General features: G+C 42.9%; 1 protein-coding gene across 7 annotated transcripts in view; it reads right to left on the bottom strand.

Moving 5' to 3' along the window:
* Nucleotides 1–18599, bottom strand: part of DDX4 (DEAD-box helicase 4) — a 1597047-nt gene that overhangs the window by 1247976 nt on the left and 330472 nt on the right. For all 7 annotated transcript variants that reach the window (XM_069222170.1, XM_069222215.1, XM_069222206.1 and 4 more), the window contains one exon: nt 7034–7081. In XM_069222170.1, coding sequence (XP_069078271.1) covers nt 7034–7081 — 48 coding nt within the window. The remainder of the gene's footprint in view (nt 1–7033; nt 7082–18599) is intronic.

Genomic DNA, 18599 nt, shown 5'->3' with positions numbered 1-18599 from the left:
TCTGGTTAGCAGAGCCTCAGTGACACAGTTAGGCACTACACAGGCATACATATTAGGCCACAAACTATGAGCACTGGGGTCTTGGCTAGCAGGATATCAATGACACAGTAAAAACACACTGACACACACTCACAAACAGGCCAAAAGTGGGGAGTAACCATGCTAGAAAGAGGCTGCTTTCCTATAGTTGACTTGCAGTTTGCATAGTTCCATGTTTCAGGTAAGAAAATACAATTGACCTGAAATGAGTATTGTTGCCATGAATGAACAACATTTTTGGAAGTGGTGTACTAAAGACAGCATTGTGTGTGAAATTGTCCTTCAATTTGTGCACAATATTTGTGTTGTCTTAAGCCTAATTTTATTTTATTTTTAGTGGGATATCATTGGTGACTGCTGTGTCTGTGCAGAGTAGTTGCTGTTGAGTCTAGCTTTTTCAGGCAAGTGAGTGGTATCGTTTTTTAGTACATAACTCTCTGTGATAAAGCCACTCTTTGTTTATTACATATTTTAGACAGTGCTGTTTGTTGTTGGCGCATTTGTCAAGTTACTTTTCTTAGAAAGGATCATGGCTAACCATAGGGTGACCGCTCAGCAGGTTGTTGTATGCTTTTAGAGTTTTCTTCTGACAATGATTAGGAGACTGACTCTGCATCGGAGGCAGAGGAAGTGAAAGATTCTCGCAGTGTCTGTCCAAGGGGAAACTTTTGATGAGGAAGCCACTCTCAGAGCAGATGAAGGGCCTGTTTTAGAGGAGGACACTGATGTGCCAGTAGTGCAGTAGGCTGGGGCTGAAAGGTTATCCATTGGAAGACCTGAACTCTGGGTTGCCCCAAACATGGAGCAGCCACAGTCACCTGCCTTTACTGGTCTCCCGGGGTGTAGACTCAATATGGAAACCATTTTGCCTATCAATTTCTTTCAGTTGTTTATGGACGATGTATTTCAGAAGTGATTGTTGAGCAGACTCATTTGTATGCTGAGCAGTATTTGAGGGACAACAGTGCCACAGTATAGAGCCACCCAATGTCAGGAATAAGGCCATGCGCAGTCCAGGTCTTGCCCGAAACTCCGCTGCGCGGCTCTGCAGCACTTTATGTGCACCTCTTGTCATCCCCTCTTGTTCCAAAGGTGGCCATCAATGTCGTCTGCCCTGTGGCAAAGCTCATAGAGCTGCAGGTTAAGGAGTGAGGTAGACAAGATGCACTTATCAGTGCTATTCCGTGAAGGGACTACAATTCCCATGTTTTTAGAGGTAGCAGCCATCTTGGGGTGTGGCAGGCATATAAAGCCCAGCCACACCCAAGCACGTTGCTCACTATTTTCTAGACTTCGATGCAGTCAGACCTCGTGGGGGTTTCTCTGAAGTAGAGCAGAGTTCCTGAATGGCAGAGTGCAATCCAACCAAAGTATCCTTGTTTCCATGGTGCATTCAAAAACAAGTAGGTCGTGCTCGTAGCGGTAAGGCCTTGATGAATCCAATTTTGGAGGAAGTCGTTACTTCCAAAGGTAAAGCGCCCCTTAGCACAACAAAGCGTTTTCAGTTTCCAGAACACAGCGGCCTTGGCATTTCAGTTCGCAGGTGTAAAGCGCTCTTTGCAAGGCAATTCAAGCGCTTCAGTTCACAGATGTAAATCGCTCTTTGCAAGGCAATTCAAGCGCTTCAGTTCACAGATGTAAAGCGCTCTTGGCATTGTAATTCAAGCGCTTCCGTTCACAGATGTGAAGAGCTCTTGGCATGGCAATTCAAGCGCTTCCGTTCACAGATGTGAAGCGCTCTTGGCATGGCAATTCAAGCGCTTCCGTTCACAGATGTAAAGGGCACTTGCCACAACAATTCAAGGCACAGACACTGCAGTGGCAGGTATGAGACATGATTACAGAGCTACTTATGTGGGTGGCACAACCAGTACTGCAGGCCCACTAGTAGCATTAGATTTACAGGCCCCAGGAACCTCTAGTGCACTGTACTAGGGACTCACCAATAAATCAAATATGCCAATCATGGATAAACCAATCAACCATACAATTTACACAAAGAGCATATGCACTTTAGCACTGGTTAGCAGCGGTAAAGTGCTCAGAGTTCAAAAGCCAACAGCAACAGGTCAGAACAAATACGAGGCAAAAAGATTGGGGATGACCCTGCATAAGCAAAAAAGTCCAACAACCCCCCTGGCTGACCGCCCAGTTTTTGAGTTAGTGAGAAAATTGTGTGGGAAGTTGGTAGACTGTTTAACAAAGGTCACCATTTGTACCTAGATAAATTCTATACTAGACTGCAATTGTTCAGGGACTCGTTGAGAGGGGACACTGATGCTTGTGGCACCATCTGCTCCAACTGGAAAGGCTATCCATGGGAGCTTGTGTGTAAAAAACTTCAAAGGGGAGAGTACAATGCCTTGCATAACTATGAGCTGCTAGCTGTGAAATTTGCAGACAGGAGGGATGTCTACATGCTAACTACCATCCTTAATGAGAGAACTTCCCCTGTGACTCTTTGGGGCCAGGTTGCCCAAGTGTGCAAACCTGTGTGCATTTTGGACTACAAGAAGGACATGGGTGTTGTTGATGAATAAGTTACTTACCTTCGGTAACGCTTTTTCTGGTGGCTACAGTAACTACCTGTGGATTCCTCACCAAAAGAATTCTCCCCTCGCGCCAGCCTCGACGGAAATGCCTTCTAGCTCTGCACATCGACGATGACGTCACAATCGCCCGACTCCACGCGACGCCGTATGACGTCATCTAGGCAATAAGAAGCCCTCGTCGACGTGCAAACATCAGTTATCACCATTTTTTTACGTGCCATAGAGGCGAACAGGTTGACCCTAAAGAGAACATATTCATCTCAAATGAATTAAAATAGAACATTTATTATAATAAAAATTAAGTTAGATAACAGTAATAATTACTCAATACAAGAGTAAAATATGTCAGTTAAATCCAAACATGTTTTCCTTGAGCTATCTAATTTTGAAAATGAAATGTATATACAGATATTACAACTACATACATGATTCCGATATATACATATATACAAGGCAAAGGATGCTCACCCAAGGATTTAATGGTATGACCAGCCAGGCAACGGGGAGGGGGGTGGGACCGTGAAGAATCCACAGGTAGTTACTGTATCCACCAGAAAAAGCGTTACCAAAGGTAAGTAACTTATTCTTCTGATGGATACACCTACCTGTGGATTCCTCACCAAAAGAATAGAGTCCCAAAGCAGTACAACCTCCGGAGGTGGGTGCCCGAATGGTCAACCCAAGAAATCCTGCAGCACCGAGCAAGCAAAATGGCCAACCCTCCTAACCTCAGAATCCAAACAGTAATGTTTGACAAAAGTATGGAGGGATGCCCAAGTTGCTGCCCTGCAGATGTCAGCCACAGGAACACCCCTAGCCAAAGCCGATGAAGCTGCTTTAGCCCTGGTGGAATGGGCACGAAGCCCCACCGGTGGTTCCTTCTTCGCCAAAGAATAGCAAACCTTAATAAATAGAATGACCCACCTGGATAGCGTTCTCTTGTGGACCGCTCTACCTTTCCTCCTACCCACGTTTCCAACGAAGAACTGATCATCATGCCTGAACTCCCTCGTCCTGTCGACGTAGAAGCTCAGCGCTCTTCGTGGATCCAGCCAGAGGAGCCTCTCTTCCTCCTTGGATGGGTGAGGTGGAGGGTAAAAGAAAGAGAGAGTAATTGACTGCCCCAGGTGAAAGGGTGTAACAACCTTCAGAAGGAAAGCCGCCTTGGTCTTTAACACCACTTTGTCCCTAAAGAAAGAAAGGTATGGGGGCTCTACACTAAGAGCCTGGAGCTCATTGACCCTTCTGGCCGATGTTATGGCCACCAGGAACACAGTCTTGAGAACTAGCAACCGCAAAGACCAAGAATGCATTGGTTCAAAAGGGGACCCCATTAAAAACGTTAATACCAAATTAAGGTCCCACTGAGGCATAACAAATGGTGATGGTGGAAATTTGTTACTGAGTCCCTTTAGAAATCTTAAAACAATAGGAGACTTAAAGAAGGACGGCTGATCAGGAAGGCACAGAAAAGCCAACAGTGCAGATAAATAACCTTTGACTGTGGCAACCGCACAACCCTTCTGTGCCAGGCAAAGAGCAAACGACAATATGTCAGATAAACGAGCCTTTAAGGGATCAATTCTGTTCTCTCCACACCAGCATACAAATTTAGCCCAACGACTTGCATTGATCGATTTGGTGGAGTGTCGCCAGGCCGATAAAATAACATCCACCACTTCTGGTGGGAGAGAAAAAGCATTCAGATTGCCCCGTTCAATCTCCAGGCATGAAGGTGCAGACTCTGGAGGTGGGGGTGTAGAATCTGCCCCTGCGACTGCGAGAGGAGGTCCACCCTGTAAGGGAGACGGAGCAGAGGGCACTGAGAGAGTTGGAGAAGGTCTGAATACCACACCCTTCTTGGCCAATCCGGAGCTATTAAGATGGACTTGGCCCGGTCTTGGCGGATCTTCCTCAGGAGTCGACGAATCAAGGGTATGAGGGGAAACGCGTAAATAACTGACTCTTCCAGGATATCTGAAACGCGTCCCCCAAAGCTCCTTGCACCGGATACTGGAGGCTGCAAAATAGCAGGCACTGCGCACTCTCTTGAGTTGCAAACAGATCTATTTGTGGATATCCCCACATCTGGAAGATGTACAGAACCAGATCTGGATGAAGACGCCACTCGTGGACGACCGAGCTGCGTCGACTGAGAACATCCGCACGCACGTTCAGAGCTCCGGCCAAATGATGTGCTACCAAGCAAATCTTGTGGTCCTGAAGCCAGGACCAGAGTCGAAGAGCTTCTCTGCAGAGAAAATACGACCCCACTCCTCCCTGCTTGTTTATATACCACATTGCGGTAGTGTTGTCCGTCAGAACCCAGATGAGCTCCCCACCCTAGAGTGGAAGCATCCGTTACCACTGTGGCCACTGGTGACGGCAGCGAGAACGGCCTTCCTTGTGAAAGGTTGTCCTGGGGGAACACTGTAGAAGAAGTTTGTAACTCGCCTCAGATTCCAGAACTTTACAGTACCAAAATGTTTTTTGGGGCCAAATTTTGAAGTTTGCAAAGGATTCTGGGTAACATAAGCTGGTCAGAGCGCCACATGTCACCCCATTCTGGATTCCCCTGGGTGTCTAGTTTTGAAAAATGTCTGGGTTTGGTAGGTTTCCGTAAGTGCCGACTGAGCTACAGGCCAAAATCCACAGCTAGGCACTTTCCAAAAACACACCAGATTTCAACGTAGACCATGTTGCATTTTGGTGGCGTTTCCAGTCACGGGCACTAGGCCTATCCACACAATTGAGGTACCATTTTTATCGGGAGACTTGGGGAAACACAGAATACAAGAACAAGTCTTATTGCCCCTTGTTTTACTATACTTTTTTTTCCTTTTAAATGTTAGACAGTGTGTAACAAAGAAGTCTATAGGAGAAGTGCCCTGTAATTCACATGCTAGTATGTGGACCCCGGAATTCACAGATATGCAAATAACCACTGCTTCTCAACACCTTATCTTGTGCCCATTTTGGAAATACAAATGTTTTCTTCATACTTATTTTTCACACTCTATCTCAGCAAACGAATTGCTGTATACCGGATATACAATGAAAACCTATTGCACGATGCAGCTCTTTTATTGGCTCTGTGTACCTAGGGTTCTTAATGAACCTACAAGCCCTACACATCCAAGCAACCAGAAGAGTCCAGCAGACATAACAGTTTATTGCTTTCAAAAATCTGCCACAGATGGAAAAAGTTATATTAGAAAATGTGGATAGAAATGGCTTTTTTTCACCTCAATTTCAACATTTATTTATTTTAGCTGTTGCTTTCTATATGAAAACCTTGAAGGATCTACACAAATGATCCCTTGCTGAATTCATAATTTTGTCTACGTTTTAGAAATGTTTAGCTGTCCAGGATGCAGCACTAATTTCACACCCATTACTGTCACTAACTTGAAGGAGGCTAAAAGCACAAAAAATAGTAAAAATGGGGTATGTCCCAGTAAAATGCAAGAATTGTGTTGGAAAATGTGGTTTGCTGATTTAAGTCTGCTTCTTCCTGAAAGCTGGAAAGATGGTGATTTTGGAACCACAAACCCTTTGTTGATGTAATTTTCAAGTAATAAAACATGCTTTCATCTGCAGCCCTTTTCCCCATTTTTCAGAAAAAAACGAAGTTTTAGATGCATTTTTGCTAATTTCTTGGTCTCCTCCAGGAAAACCCACAAATTCTGTGTACCCTTAAAATCCCTAAGATGTTAGGAAAAGAAAAAGAACGCAAATTTGGCATGGATAGCGTATGTGGACAAAAAGTTATGAGGGCCTAAGCGTGAACTATCCCAAACAGCCGGAAAAAAAAACCTTAGTACCTGAGGGGGAAAAGGACTGGCAGCGAAGGGGTTAAACCAGGACTTCATGCCTCTGCCAATGTTGTTTTGTTCTAGATTTCCCACAAATTGCAAAAGCACCAACCTTGAAAAACAATATAGTAATTTACCTTAGCGTTTCTGAAATTCAGCCATCCATATCTTTAAAACCTGCCTTGCTATCTAATTAAATTTATCATTGTTAATATATGAGCAGCAGATACTCTCAGGCAGCGTGAGAAATACTGATGGCCAACTCAGTTTTTTATTCATTTAACTGATAATTTGTTACGCGTGCTAGCCACAGGTCCATTATGTCCTAACTTTTTAAAACTGAACCTAAAGCAGATAAAATCTGTTTTAGACAGTCACTCCATTGCACATTGTAGAAACACCATGTTTCTACTAAACAGTGGTGAGGTGACTGGTCAGAAGGGCTACATACACACCTGGAATGGCCTGGTGCATCCTTACCTAGCCTGTGAAGAGGATGCCGTTTGTAGAAGGATACCAGTTGCACAATAAATAAACATTGTGCTTCCAAAGATAGGCAGGAGAGGAAGAAGCAAAGACTAAAGGCCAAAACAGTTTTTCTACACTGTAAACCCTAACTAGCCTTACCTTTTCCATAATCTGATCCAGAATCTTCATTTCTGCCTTTGAATCCACCTATTTAAAAAATGTTATTAATTTACAAACAGACAGCTTAAGGAATTAAAAAAAACAATTTGAATATAAATTTAATGAAAAAGTTAATTACATAAAATTAAAATGATCATTAACAATTAAATAGTGACATGTTTATATACCACTTTGTCACTTCTGAGAGTTGCAAATACCAGTGGCCACCACAATTACGTACTTAGGTGATTACAAATGTCCTCAAGCACTAAAGCCAGGCTCATATTCTTACTCAAAGCAGGTCAATCTTAAACTGAAGAAATATGGCACTTTGACATTTGAAATTGCAATTGTTCATAATAAATTGAAACAAAAATAAAGTTTTGCCTAAAAACATAAGTTAATCCCACCAACGAATTTGTTTTTATATTGCTATATTCAGATCAAGTCCCTTCCTCAAGTACTACGCTATGACAAACATGTCACCAGAACAAACAAATCTTGATGGCTTTTTGTGTCCATGATCGGATTACTTTGCACAAGTTGCTGTGTATCACTCCATCCACACTCAATAAACCTTTCTTTTGTTTCCCAAATTGACCCAGGGGGGCGATAGCCTTTTTAGATTAAGGAATGGTGTCAAATGTCACTTTTAAAAGCGTGTAGCTGTGGGAGGTTCGGGAGTAATTTTGACTTCTGAATTTCTGAACAAGGGCATGGTTTTGTGTGAGACAACACTTAACTAAAATCCTTTTATTTTTTCCCCAATTAGAATCCACTTAATGATACTGTAGGAAAATGGCTCCTTGTTGCAGCTACCCCACCTTTTTGCCTGATATTGATGCTGACTTCACAGTGTGTGCTGGGACCCTGCTAACCAGGCCCCAGCACCTGTGTTCTTTCACTAAAAATTTACCATTGTTTACACAATTGGCACACCCCTGGCACACAGATAAATCCCTTGTAAAAGGTACCAGTGGTACCAAGGGCCCTGTGACCAGGAAAGATCCCAAAGGGCTGCAGCATGTTTTGTGCCACCCTAAGGGACACCTCACCTAATAAATGCACACTGCCATTGCAGATTGTGTGTGTTGGTGGGGAGAAAAAGGCAAAGTCGACATGGCATCCCCCTCAGGATGCCATGCACACAAAATATTGCCTGTGGCATAGGTAGGTCACCCCTCTTGAAGGCCTTAAAGCCCTAAGGCAGGGTGCACTATACCACAGGTGATGGCATAGCTGCATGAGCAATATGCCCCTACAGTGTCTAAGTACATTCTTAGATATTGCAAGTACAGTGTGGCGATAATAAGTATATGGTCTGGGAGTTTGTCAAAACAAACTCCACAGTTCCTGGCTACACTGAACAATGGGAAGTTTGGTATCAAACCTCTCAAACAATTAAACCCACACTGATGCCAGTGTTGGATTTATTAAAAAATACACACAGAGGGCATCTTAGAGATGCCACCTGTAGTTTACTGAATCCTTCAGTGCAAGTCTGACTGGTCTGTGAAAGCCTGTCACTAAGAGACAAGTTTCTGACCCCCCTGGGGTGAGAGCCTTTGTGCTCTCTGGGGCCAGAAACAAAGCCTGCACTGGGTGGAGGTGCTTCACAGCTTCCCCCTGCAGGAACTGTTACACCTAGCAGTGAGCCTCAAAGGCTCAGGCTTCGTGTTACAATGCCCCAGGGCAATACAGCTATTGGAAATGCCTGCCCCCCACCCCAGACACAGCCCCCACTTTTGGCAGCAAGTCCTGGGAGATAATGAGAAAAAACGAGGAGGAATCACCCCCTCAGCCAGGTCCACCGCTAAGGTGACCAGAGCTGAAAAGACCCCCTTCCTTAGAAAATCCTCCATCTTGTCTTGAAGGATTTAGCCCGATAGGGATAGGGATGTGCTCCCCTCCCCAAAGGGAGGGAGGGCAAGGAGGGTGTAGCCATCCTCAAGGACAGTAGCCACTGGCTAATGCCCTGTGACCCTAACACACCCCTAAGTTCAGTATTTAGGGGCAACCCTGAACCCAGGAAATCAGATTCCTGAGGACCTAACAAGAAGGACTAGTGACCTGAAAACCCCGCAGAGAAGAAGAAAGACAACTGCTTTGGCCCTAGCCATACCGGCCTGTCTCCTGATTCAAAGAACCTGCACAAGCAACGCATCCTGCGGGCCCAGCGACCTCTGCTGACTCAGAGGACTGCCCTGCAACTCCAAAGGGCCAAGAAACTCCTGTGGACAGCGGCTCTGTCCAAAGCAACAAGAAGAAACTTTATCTAAAGGGACTCTCACCTCACTCCAGGAGCGCAAGTCCCCACCACTCTGCACCTGACGCTCCTGCCCCGTGTCCAGAGAAACCAACACTGGAGCGAGGAACCTCAGGTGACTCCAACAACGTGTCCACCCTAGATAGACCTCCCTGCACCCCCACGATGCCGCCTGCAGAGGGAATCCAGAGGACCCCCCCACCTCCCCCAACGGCGACTGCCTGGTAACAAAGAACCCGACGCATGGTAGAAGCACAGCACCCGCAGCTCCCAGTCCAGTGAAGAACCAACCACTGGTGCAGCAGTGACCAGCGGGCTACCCTCACCCTTGCCCAGTCGTGGCTGGTCCGAGAAGCCCCCTGTGCCCTGCCTGCATCACCAGAGTGACCCCCAGGTCCCTCCATTGATTTCAATACAAAATCCGACACCTTGTTAGCACACTGCTCGCAGCCGCTGAAGGTGTATTCTGTGTGCCTATTTGGGACCCTTCCAGTGCTCTACAAAACCCCCCAGGTCTGCTCTTCGAGGACGCAGGTACTTACCTGCTAGCAGATTCGAACTGGAGCACCCCTAGTCTCCATAGGCACCTATGTTATTTGGGCCCCATTATGACCTCTGCACTAGACTGGCCCTGTGTTGCTGGTGCTGGGTGTTTGGGGTTAACTTAAACCCCCAACGGTGGGCTGCCTATGCTCCGGAGACTCAACCTGTAAGTGCTTTACTTACCTCAAAAACTAACCTGTACTTACCTCCCTTAGTAACTGTTGAATTTTGCAGTGTCCACTTTTAAAATAGCTGATTGCCATTTTATGCCAAACTGTGTAAATTATTGTTTAAATTCAAAGTCCTATCTTTACCTACGCAAAGTACCTTACATTTAATGTACTTACATGCAATTTGAATCTTGTGGTTCTAAAATAAATTAGGAAAATAATATTTTTCTATAAAAAACTATTGGCCTGTTGTTTAATAATTGAGTGTGTGTTCTCATTTATAGCCTGTGTGTGTACAACAAATGCTTAACACTACCCTCTGATAAGCCTAACTGCTTGACCACACTACAACAAGTAGAGCATTAGTATTATCTATTATTGCCTCTGCCAAGCCTCTTGGGGAACCCTTGGACTCTGTGCACACTATCTCTCATTTTGAGATAGTATATACACAGAGCCAACTTCCTACAGATACTTGCAAGTATCATTTGTGATCTCTCAAGTTGCTTTTCGTTTAAAAATTCGTTCATGACAACAGGTTAATAAAAGGTGCCCACCAAAAGTTGGATCATTATATTTATATATTTCATAACATAAACGCTAGGATTCTTCTAAAATTACAGCAGCAGCTGCTCCATAGAAACGGAGAAGTCCTCTATGCTTCACATTTTTCTGGGCACCATATCATGAGAATTAGTTTTACTTCTATTCATTATTATCATTCTATTCAAAGTATTAGTATTATTTTGAGTGGACGAAGCTCTGAAGCTTTTTGCATCTTAACAGCAGTCCTACAAAACTCTGTGGTTGAGGAAAAAAAAACACTATTCAATGTAACAACTATCTGACAGGTCCACAAGAGGTTTACAAACTGTATGAACTATGGTTCTGAAGGCAATTAATCATATATGTGCCTGGTGTTCAACTAAAGAGGTGTTGTGACTTTGTCCAGCAATATGCTGTTAGAAAAAAAAAACACATCTGGAGCAATTTTTTGTTTTATTCTGAGTTCGCTCCTGGAGAAGCAGCTGATTGAGGAAGTTATTACTGGAACACTGTATAATATGTATTCACTGTGAAAGAAAACAATGGTTACAGAGAAATTATAGCTTGGTTAAGATTTTACAACAAGAGAACCCTAGAAATTCAGCCGTTAACAAGCACCCCACCATGCATAGTTTTCTCATCAATATTTCACAGCAAATGTTGCAGTGATATTATCAATATTGTCACAGAAGATGTCATGAGTGATGTAATATGTGGAGTAATTAGCAGTGCATGGCGAGGGTGCGAGTCACAGTTACCTTAGAGCATGAGGTATAGTTACTTTAGATTAATGTAACTGATAAATTTCTACTTTTTTTGTTTTGTATATAAAATCTGAACCCAACTACAACGTCCCTGTAACCTTGATCTTTTCAAGGAACTTCTAAGATCTTTAACATTTTATTTCCTACCACCTCGTGACCTTTGCTTCTTTTCAGTGAATTTCTATATTTTTTAATGCTATGTTCTAATACTAATGTCCCTGTAACCTAGCTGTGTGGGTAACTGGATGTGCGAGTACTTGTGTGACTGACTGTGGGTTAGGGAGTGGCTGTGGGAGTGTTTGTGCAAGTCGGTGTGTAGGTGTCTATGTGTAAGAGGTTTTCTGGGTCTGAGAGTGGCAGTGTGAGTAGTTGTATGGGTGTATAAGTGGGTGTGTGAGTGGCTGTGTGGGACTGAGTCGTTTTTTTTGTGGGTGTGAGTGACTAAGGGGTTTTGTGGGTCTATGAATAGCTGTATGGGTGTGTGCGCATGTAAGTGGGTGTGGGCATGTAAGTGGTTATTTGAGTAACTATATTGGTGTGAGAGGTTGTGTAGGTGTGAGTGGTTGTGTGGGTGTGTAAGTGGGGTCTGGATCAGAGGATCGACTCAAATCTGGAAGGAGCCTCGAACACGGAAAATTTAATTGGGCAATTTCTGCCCCATAAGGAATCCTTCACTGATCCCTCCATCTGTACTGTGGGGTTAGGGTACCTCTAACCTGACCCCTTCGATCACTTAAATTTTATTTTCCTCATTGGCAACAGTCTGGATAAACAAAATGGTGGCTGCAACTTTCCTCTAAGGTTGCGGCTAGCCAATCACGATACTGCTGTTGGCATGTGTATCTACCAATCTACCAGTATCCGTGTCTCTAGATATACATAAATCTTTGTACTTTAATAACTCCAAAACTACTGAACAGATTTACCCAAAAAATCTATCTGGACCAATATCTAACTTTCTGCCTAATTTATCTCATTATGTTCAGTAGTTCGGCTTCAATCATGTCTAAAATCCCTGAGGGAAATTGCATAGGGAAAAGGCGTTTAGGCTACCCCGCTTGTCAGTTCACCCCAGAACTTTACAGACCGCTCAAAGCCCACTAGTGTTAAAAATGTTGCTAAGACTCGGTGGTCCATGACCTGCCTTTCACCTGTAGTTTGATTTTGGTACCAGGGATTATGAATCTCATCAAGAGAAATACATTATTACAGTTGAGCAGCTACGTTACTTTCCAATTACAGGTGAACTGGAATGTCAACTCAAATGTTGTAACAAAATTATAGACAGATTTGTATACAGGGAGTGCAGAATTATTAGGCAGGTTGTATTTTTGAGGATTAATTTTATTATTGAACAACAACCATGTTCTCAATGAACCCAAAAAACTCATTAATATCAAAGCTGAATATTTTTGGAAGTAGTTTTTAGTTTTAGCTATGTTAGGGGGATATCTGTGTGTGCAGGTGACTATTACTGTGCATAATTATTAGGCAACTCAACAAAAAAAAATATATACCCATTTCAATTATTTATTATTACCAGTGAAACCAATATAACATCTCAACATTCACAAATATACATTTCTGACATTCAAAAACAAAACAAAAAAAAATCAGTGACCAATATAGCCACCTTTCTTTGCAAGGACACTCAAAAGCCTGCCATCCATGGATTCTGTCAGTGTTTTGATCTGTTCACCATCAACATTGCGTGCAGCAGCAACCACAGACTCCCAGACACTGTTCAGAGAGGTGTACTGTTTTCCCTCCTTGTAAATCTCACATTTGATGATGGACCACAGGTTCTCAATGGGGTTCAGATCAGGTGAACAAGGAGGCCATGTCATTAGATTTCCTTCTTTTATACCCTTTCTTGCCAGCCACGCTGTGGAGTACTTGGACGCGTGTGATGGAGCATTGTCCTGCATGAAAATCATGTTTTTCTTGAAGGATGCAGACTTCTTCCTGTACCACTGCTTGAAGAAGGTGTCTTCCAGGAACTGGCAGTAGGACTGGGAGTTGAGCTTGACTCCATCCTCAACCCGAAAAGGCCCCACAAGCTCATCTTTGATGATACCAGCCCAAACCAGTACTCCACCTCCACCTTGCTGGCGTCTGAGTCGGACTGGAGCTCTCTGCCCTTTACCAATCCAGCCACGGGCCCATCCATCTGGCCCATCAAGACTCACTCTCATTTCATCAGTCCATAAAACCTTAGAAAAATCAGTCTTGAGATATTTCTTGGCCCAGTCTTGACGTTTCAGCTTGTGTGTCTTGTTCAGTGGTGGTCGTCTTTCAGCCTTTCTTACCTTGGCCATGTCTCTGAGTATTGCACACCTTGTGCTTTTGGGCACTCCAGTGATGTTGCAGCTCTGAAATATGGCCAAACTGGTGGCAAGTGGCATCGTGGCAGCTGCACGCTTGACTTTTCTCAGTTCATGGGCAGTTATTTTGCACCTTGGTTTTTCCACACGCTTCTTGCGACCCTGTTGACTATTTTGAATGAAACGCTTGATTGTTCGATGATCACGCTTCAGAAGCTTTGCAATTTTAAGAGTGCTGCATCCCTCTGCAAGATATCTCACTATTTTTGACTTTTCTGAGCCTGTCAAGTCCTTCTTTTGACCCATTTTGCCAAAGGAAAGGAAGTTGCCTAATAATTATGCACACCTGATTTAGGGTGTTGATGTCATTAGACCACACCCCTTCTCATTACAGAGATGCACATCACCTAATATGCTTAATTGGTAGTAGGCTTTCGAGCCTATACAGCTTGGAGTAAGACAACATGCATAAAGAGGATGATGTGGTCAAAATACTCATTTGCCTAATAATTCTGCACTCCCTGTACTTGGATTGCAGGCTTTGAGAAACATGACATCATGACTGGTGATGGGGCTGAGGGAGAAGAGAAACATGCACAAAATAAGTTGCTAACATCCCTTCATAAATTATCACGTTACATTTAGCTTGAACTTCACAATTATTTTGAAGTATTCTGTGCTAATGCCCCAAAGAGAGTGACAAAAGCATTAATAGACCATTTCCAGGGTAAGAACTGATACTGTGGAAGCAAAACTCTACCCAAAACTTTAGACACCAGAAAATCTCTCCACCTTCCACAGTTCTTCCAAGGGTTTTACTTGCACATCAACGCAGCCCAATGAACTCCATAACATCAATTAGCAGAGTAATCAATTTAAACTTAATAGAATACACTCAATAACTGAGTTCTAGATCAATGAAAAGGTAAAGGGTTTTTAATTACAAAAACCAAACATATGTGATAAAGGCCGGGAAGGCTATCTGATGCAGAGTAATTCAGAGAAATGCAAAATAAGCAATTATTTGGAGTTCCAAATGAGCAGTAAAATAAGAAAAAGGTGGGATATCACCCCTAATAAACAGGAAAGTCTTTTGGCTCACCCCCAAAATCAAGGGCTTCTTAGACACTATTCTTGCACAGAAGATTAGAAATTATCATGGTGTGATCAGAAGTATCTATTCTGTAGCAAATCAGAAAACTAAAACACACGTCATTACCATAACACAAAAGCATGATCTCAATTTTGCATATTCTACGTCAACACTTTCTATGCTTAATCTCATCCGGAGATGTTCAAACAAGTAGGAAACATTTCACAATAGGACTTTCAATTGCTGAATAGATAGTCACAAAGGATGGACAGTGACAATGTTATCCGTCCTACGGAACAGGAAGTGGTCATCGAAACCAGTGTAATTATAACAGTGGTAATTAACCATAACACATTAGCTTGACTGTGCTCTGCAAAACCGCTCGGGAGAGGATGCTTGCTGGAAGACTAGGGGCAGCAGTGAGTAACAGACAGCCATCTTGTCCAAGATGCCGCTTCACAGAGACATGACATAATTAAAACACATTCTTAAATCCGTTTCTAATCACCATAGGAAATTCTTTACAGCTGCAGACGTGTGTGTGTATATATATATATATATATATATATATATATATATATATATATATATATATATATGGAAAATGTCACTTACCCAGTGTACTTCTGTTTGTGGCATGTTGTGCTGCACATTCACATGCTATGCATATGCATTCCGCCATATAGTGTTGGGCTCCGAGTGTTACAAGTTGCTTTTCTTTGAATAAGTATTTTAGGAGTCACAGGATATAGTGACTCCTCCGCTTGGTTCCATTGCACATGGGTATCAACTCCATTGTTAGATTGTTTTCCCGCAGAGGGAAAAGAAAGGAGTGATAGTGTATAAAAAAATATAAAGAGGTGTCCATGAAATGTAACTGTATATACATATGTACAAATGTTAGTAACTTAAACAACTACAGGCTTCCGGGGAGGAGGGAGGATGCATGTGAATCTGCAGCACTACATGCCATGAACAGATGTACACTGGGTAAGTGACAACGTCCGTTTGATGGCATGTGTAGCTGCAGATACACATATTATACATAGACTACACAGCAGTTAGTCCTCCCAAAAAAGTGGTGGCTAGCCTGCAGGAGTTGAAGTTTGAAATAACGTTTTTAAGACAGCCTGGCCTACAGAAGCTTGTTGCTGTGAGAACACATCAACACAATAGTGTTTTGTAAATATATGAGGGGTTGTCCATGTAGATGCTTTACATATGTCAACCATTGGAATGTTTCCTAAAAAAAAGCCATTGTTGCACCCTTTTTCCTAGTGGAATGTGCTTTAGGAGTGATCAAGAGTTGCCTCTTTGCTTTGATATAACATGTTTGTATACATTTAACAATACATCTTGATAATCCTTGTTTTGATATAGGATTGCCTGTATGTGGTTGCTGGAAAGCAACAAGGAGTTGCTTTGTTTTCCTAAACTGTTTTGTTATGTCTATGTAGTACACAAGACCTCTTTTGAGATCTAGGGTATGAAGAGCTCTTTCTGCCACAGAATCTGGCTGTGGAAAGAAGACTGGCAATTCCACTCTTTGATTGATGTGAAAAGGAGATACTACTTTTGGTAGAAATTTTGTATTTGCTCGTAGTACAACCTTATGTTTGTGCACTTGGAAAAAAGGTTCCTCAAGAGTGAATGCTTGTATTTCACTAACTCTTCTTAAAGAAGTAATAGCTACAAGGAAGGCAGCCTTCCTTGTTAAAAATTAAATTTGGCAACAGTGCATGGGTTCAAAAGGTGGTCCCATGAGTCTGATAAGTACAATATTTAAATTCCATAAAGGAACAGGTGGTGTTCTGGGTGGAATAATACGTTTTAATCCTTCCATGAAGGCTTTGATCACGAACTCTGAATAGAGAAGTATGTTGAATAGTTTGTAAGTATGCAGATATTACAGTAAGGTGTATTTTAATGGATGAATAAGCCAAATTTGATTTTTGTAAATGAAGAAAATAGCATACATAATCTTGTATGGATACTGTAAGTGGATCAATGGTTTTAGATTGACAATAGTAGACAAATCGTTTCCACTTATTTGCGTAGCACTGTCTAGTAGTAGGTTTTCCTGCTTGTTTAATTACTTACATGCAATCCGATTGAAGATTTAAATAACCGAATTCTATGATTTCAGGAGCCAAATCGCTAGATTGAGAGGACTGGGGTTTGGATGCCTTATTTGACCTTTGTCTTGAGTTAACAAATCTGGTATGTTTGGGAGTTTGGAGTGAGGGTCTACAGATAGGTCTAATAGTGTTGTGTACCAAGGTTGGCATGCCCATGTTGGTGCAATGAGTATCATGTTGAGAGACGTTCGATGCAATTTGTTGCCTAGAAATGGAAGAAGTGGGAGAGGGGGAAAAGCGTAAGCAAATATCCCAGACCAATTGATCCATGGAGCTTTGCCCTTGGATAGGGGATGTGGGTGTCTGGATGCAATGTTTTGGCATTTTGCGTTTTCGCTTGTTGCGAATAGATCTATGTCTGGTGTTACCCATTTTCAAAAGTACTTTTGAAGTGCTTGTGAGTGAATCTCCCATTCTTGCATTTGTTGGTGATTTTTGCTGAGGAGATCTGCCAACTGATTGTCTATTCTTGAAATGTATTGTGCTAGTAGATGAATTTGATTGTGACTATCCCATGTCCAAATTGTTGGGGCTAGAAGAGATAGCTCAGATGAATGTGTCCCCTCCTTTGTTGAGATAATACATGTTTGTCATGTTGTCTGTTTTTATGAGAACATTCTTCTGTTTGAGAAGAGGTTGAAATGCCTTTAGGACAAGGAACACAGCTAATAATTCTAACTGGTTTATGAGTAGCTGCTTCTGTTTGACATCCCATTGCCCTTGAATGGTTTGATTGTTTAGGTGAGTTCTCCAACCGATCATTGATGCATCTGTTATAATTATGGTCTGAGGCACAGGTTCTTGCAACGTCTGTACGCCAATTTGGACTGGAATACTGGGTTACCAGTAAGTAAGTACAAATTTAGAAACAGAGGACATGAGCACTGGAGTTCTGATTTGTAGGACTCCAGTGACAATTTAGAAAACAGTGCAGCACACTGACAAGCAGGCCATTAACACTGGAGTTCAGACTAGCAGGATCCCAGTGACAGTCAAAAACACACTGGCAGAAATTGGGGGTAACATGCCAAAAAGAGGGTACTTTCCTACAAACGCCTGGCGGAGACTGTTGTAGAGCAGGTAGAACCTTATGTCCTCCCCACTGATCCCACTCACCTGTCACCCTTTGCTATCAGTCACCCGTGTACCTCTATGCCAGCTTCACCTCAATCGGCACAGCATCAAATCCTGGGGTGATTTGCACAGAGACTGTTTCTTCATGTCACAGGCCAATTTTGTGATCAAATGAAGGTCACTTGTAACCCTTTGCAGTGGACTACCATTAACTTGGATTGATCATTTCCAGCTGCGGGCACTAGGTCCAGCCACACAAGTCAAGCTGCGTTTTTACCAGCACAAGTGGAGCAACGCTGGATGGTAGGAATTATGTGGATTTCAGAAGCTTCCATCGCAAAAATGTAAGAAAAATGTGTGAATACACAAAGTATGAGTTTTGCACAGCATTGTGGGTTTGACAATGTTGCAGGATCCAGATGAAGCACACTACCCTGGAATCCCACGGGTGTTTAGTGTTCATAACTGTCTAGGTCTGTTAGGTTTTACCACGTGGCAGCCTGCCCAGGCCCAAATAGTGCACCTATTCACTATTGTGAGCAGGACAATATTGGAGTTAGCCACACTCTCCGGGCCCACAGTTAAACACAGCACCTAAAGAATCAAATGTCCTCTCGCTTGACCTTCAGATAGGATTTTTTTTAGGCC

Source organism: Pleurodeles waltl, chromosome 1_1, assembly GCF_031143425.1.
Source record: "Pleurodeles waltl isolate 20211129_DDA chromosome 1_1, aPleWal1.hap1.20221129, whole genome shotgun sequence".
Classification (NCBI taxonomy): Eukaryota; Metazoa; Chordata; class Amphibia; order Caudata; family Salamandridae; genus Pleurodeles; species Pleurodeles waltl.
Note: the sequence above shows the minus strand (reverse complement) of the source record. Positions and strands in the feature narration are given on the sequence as shown.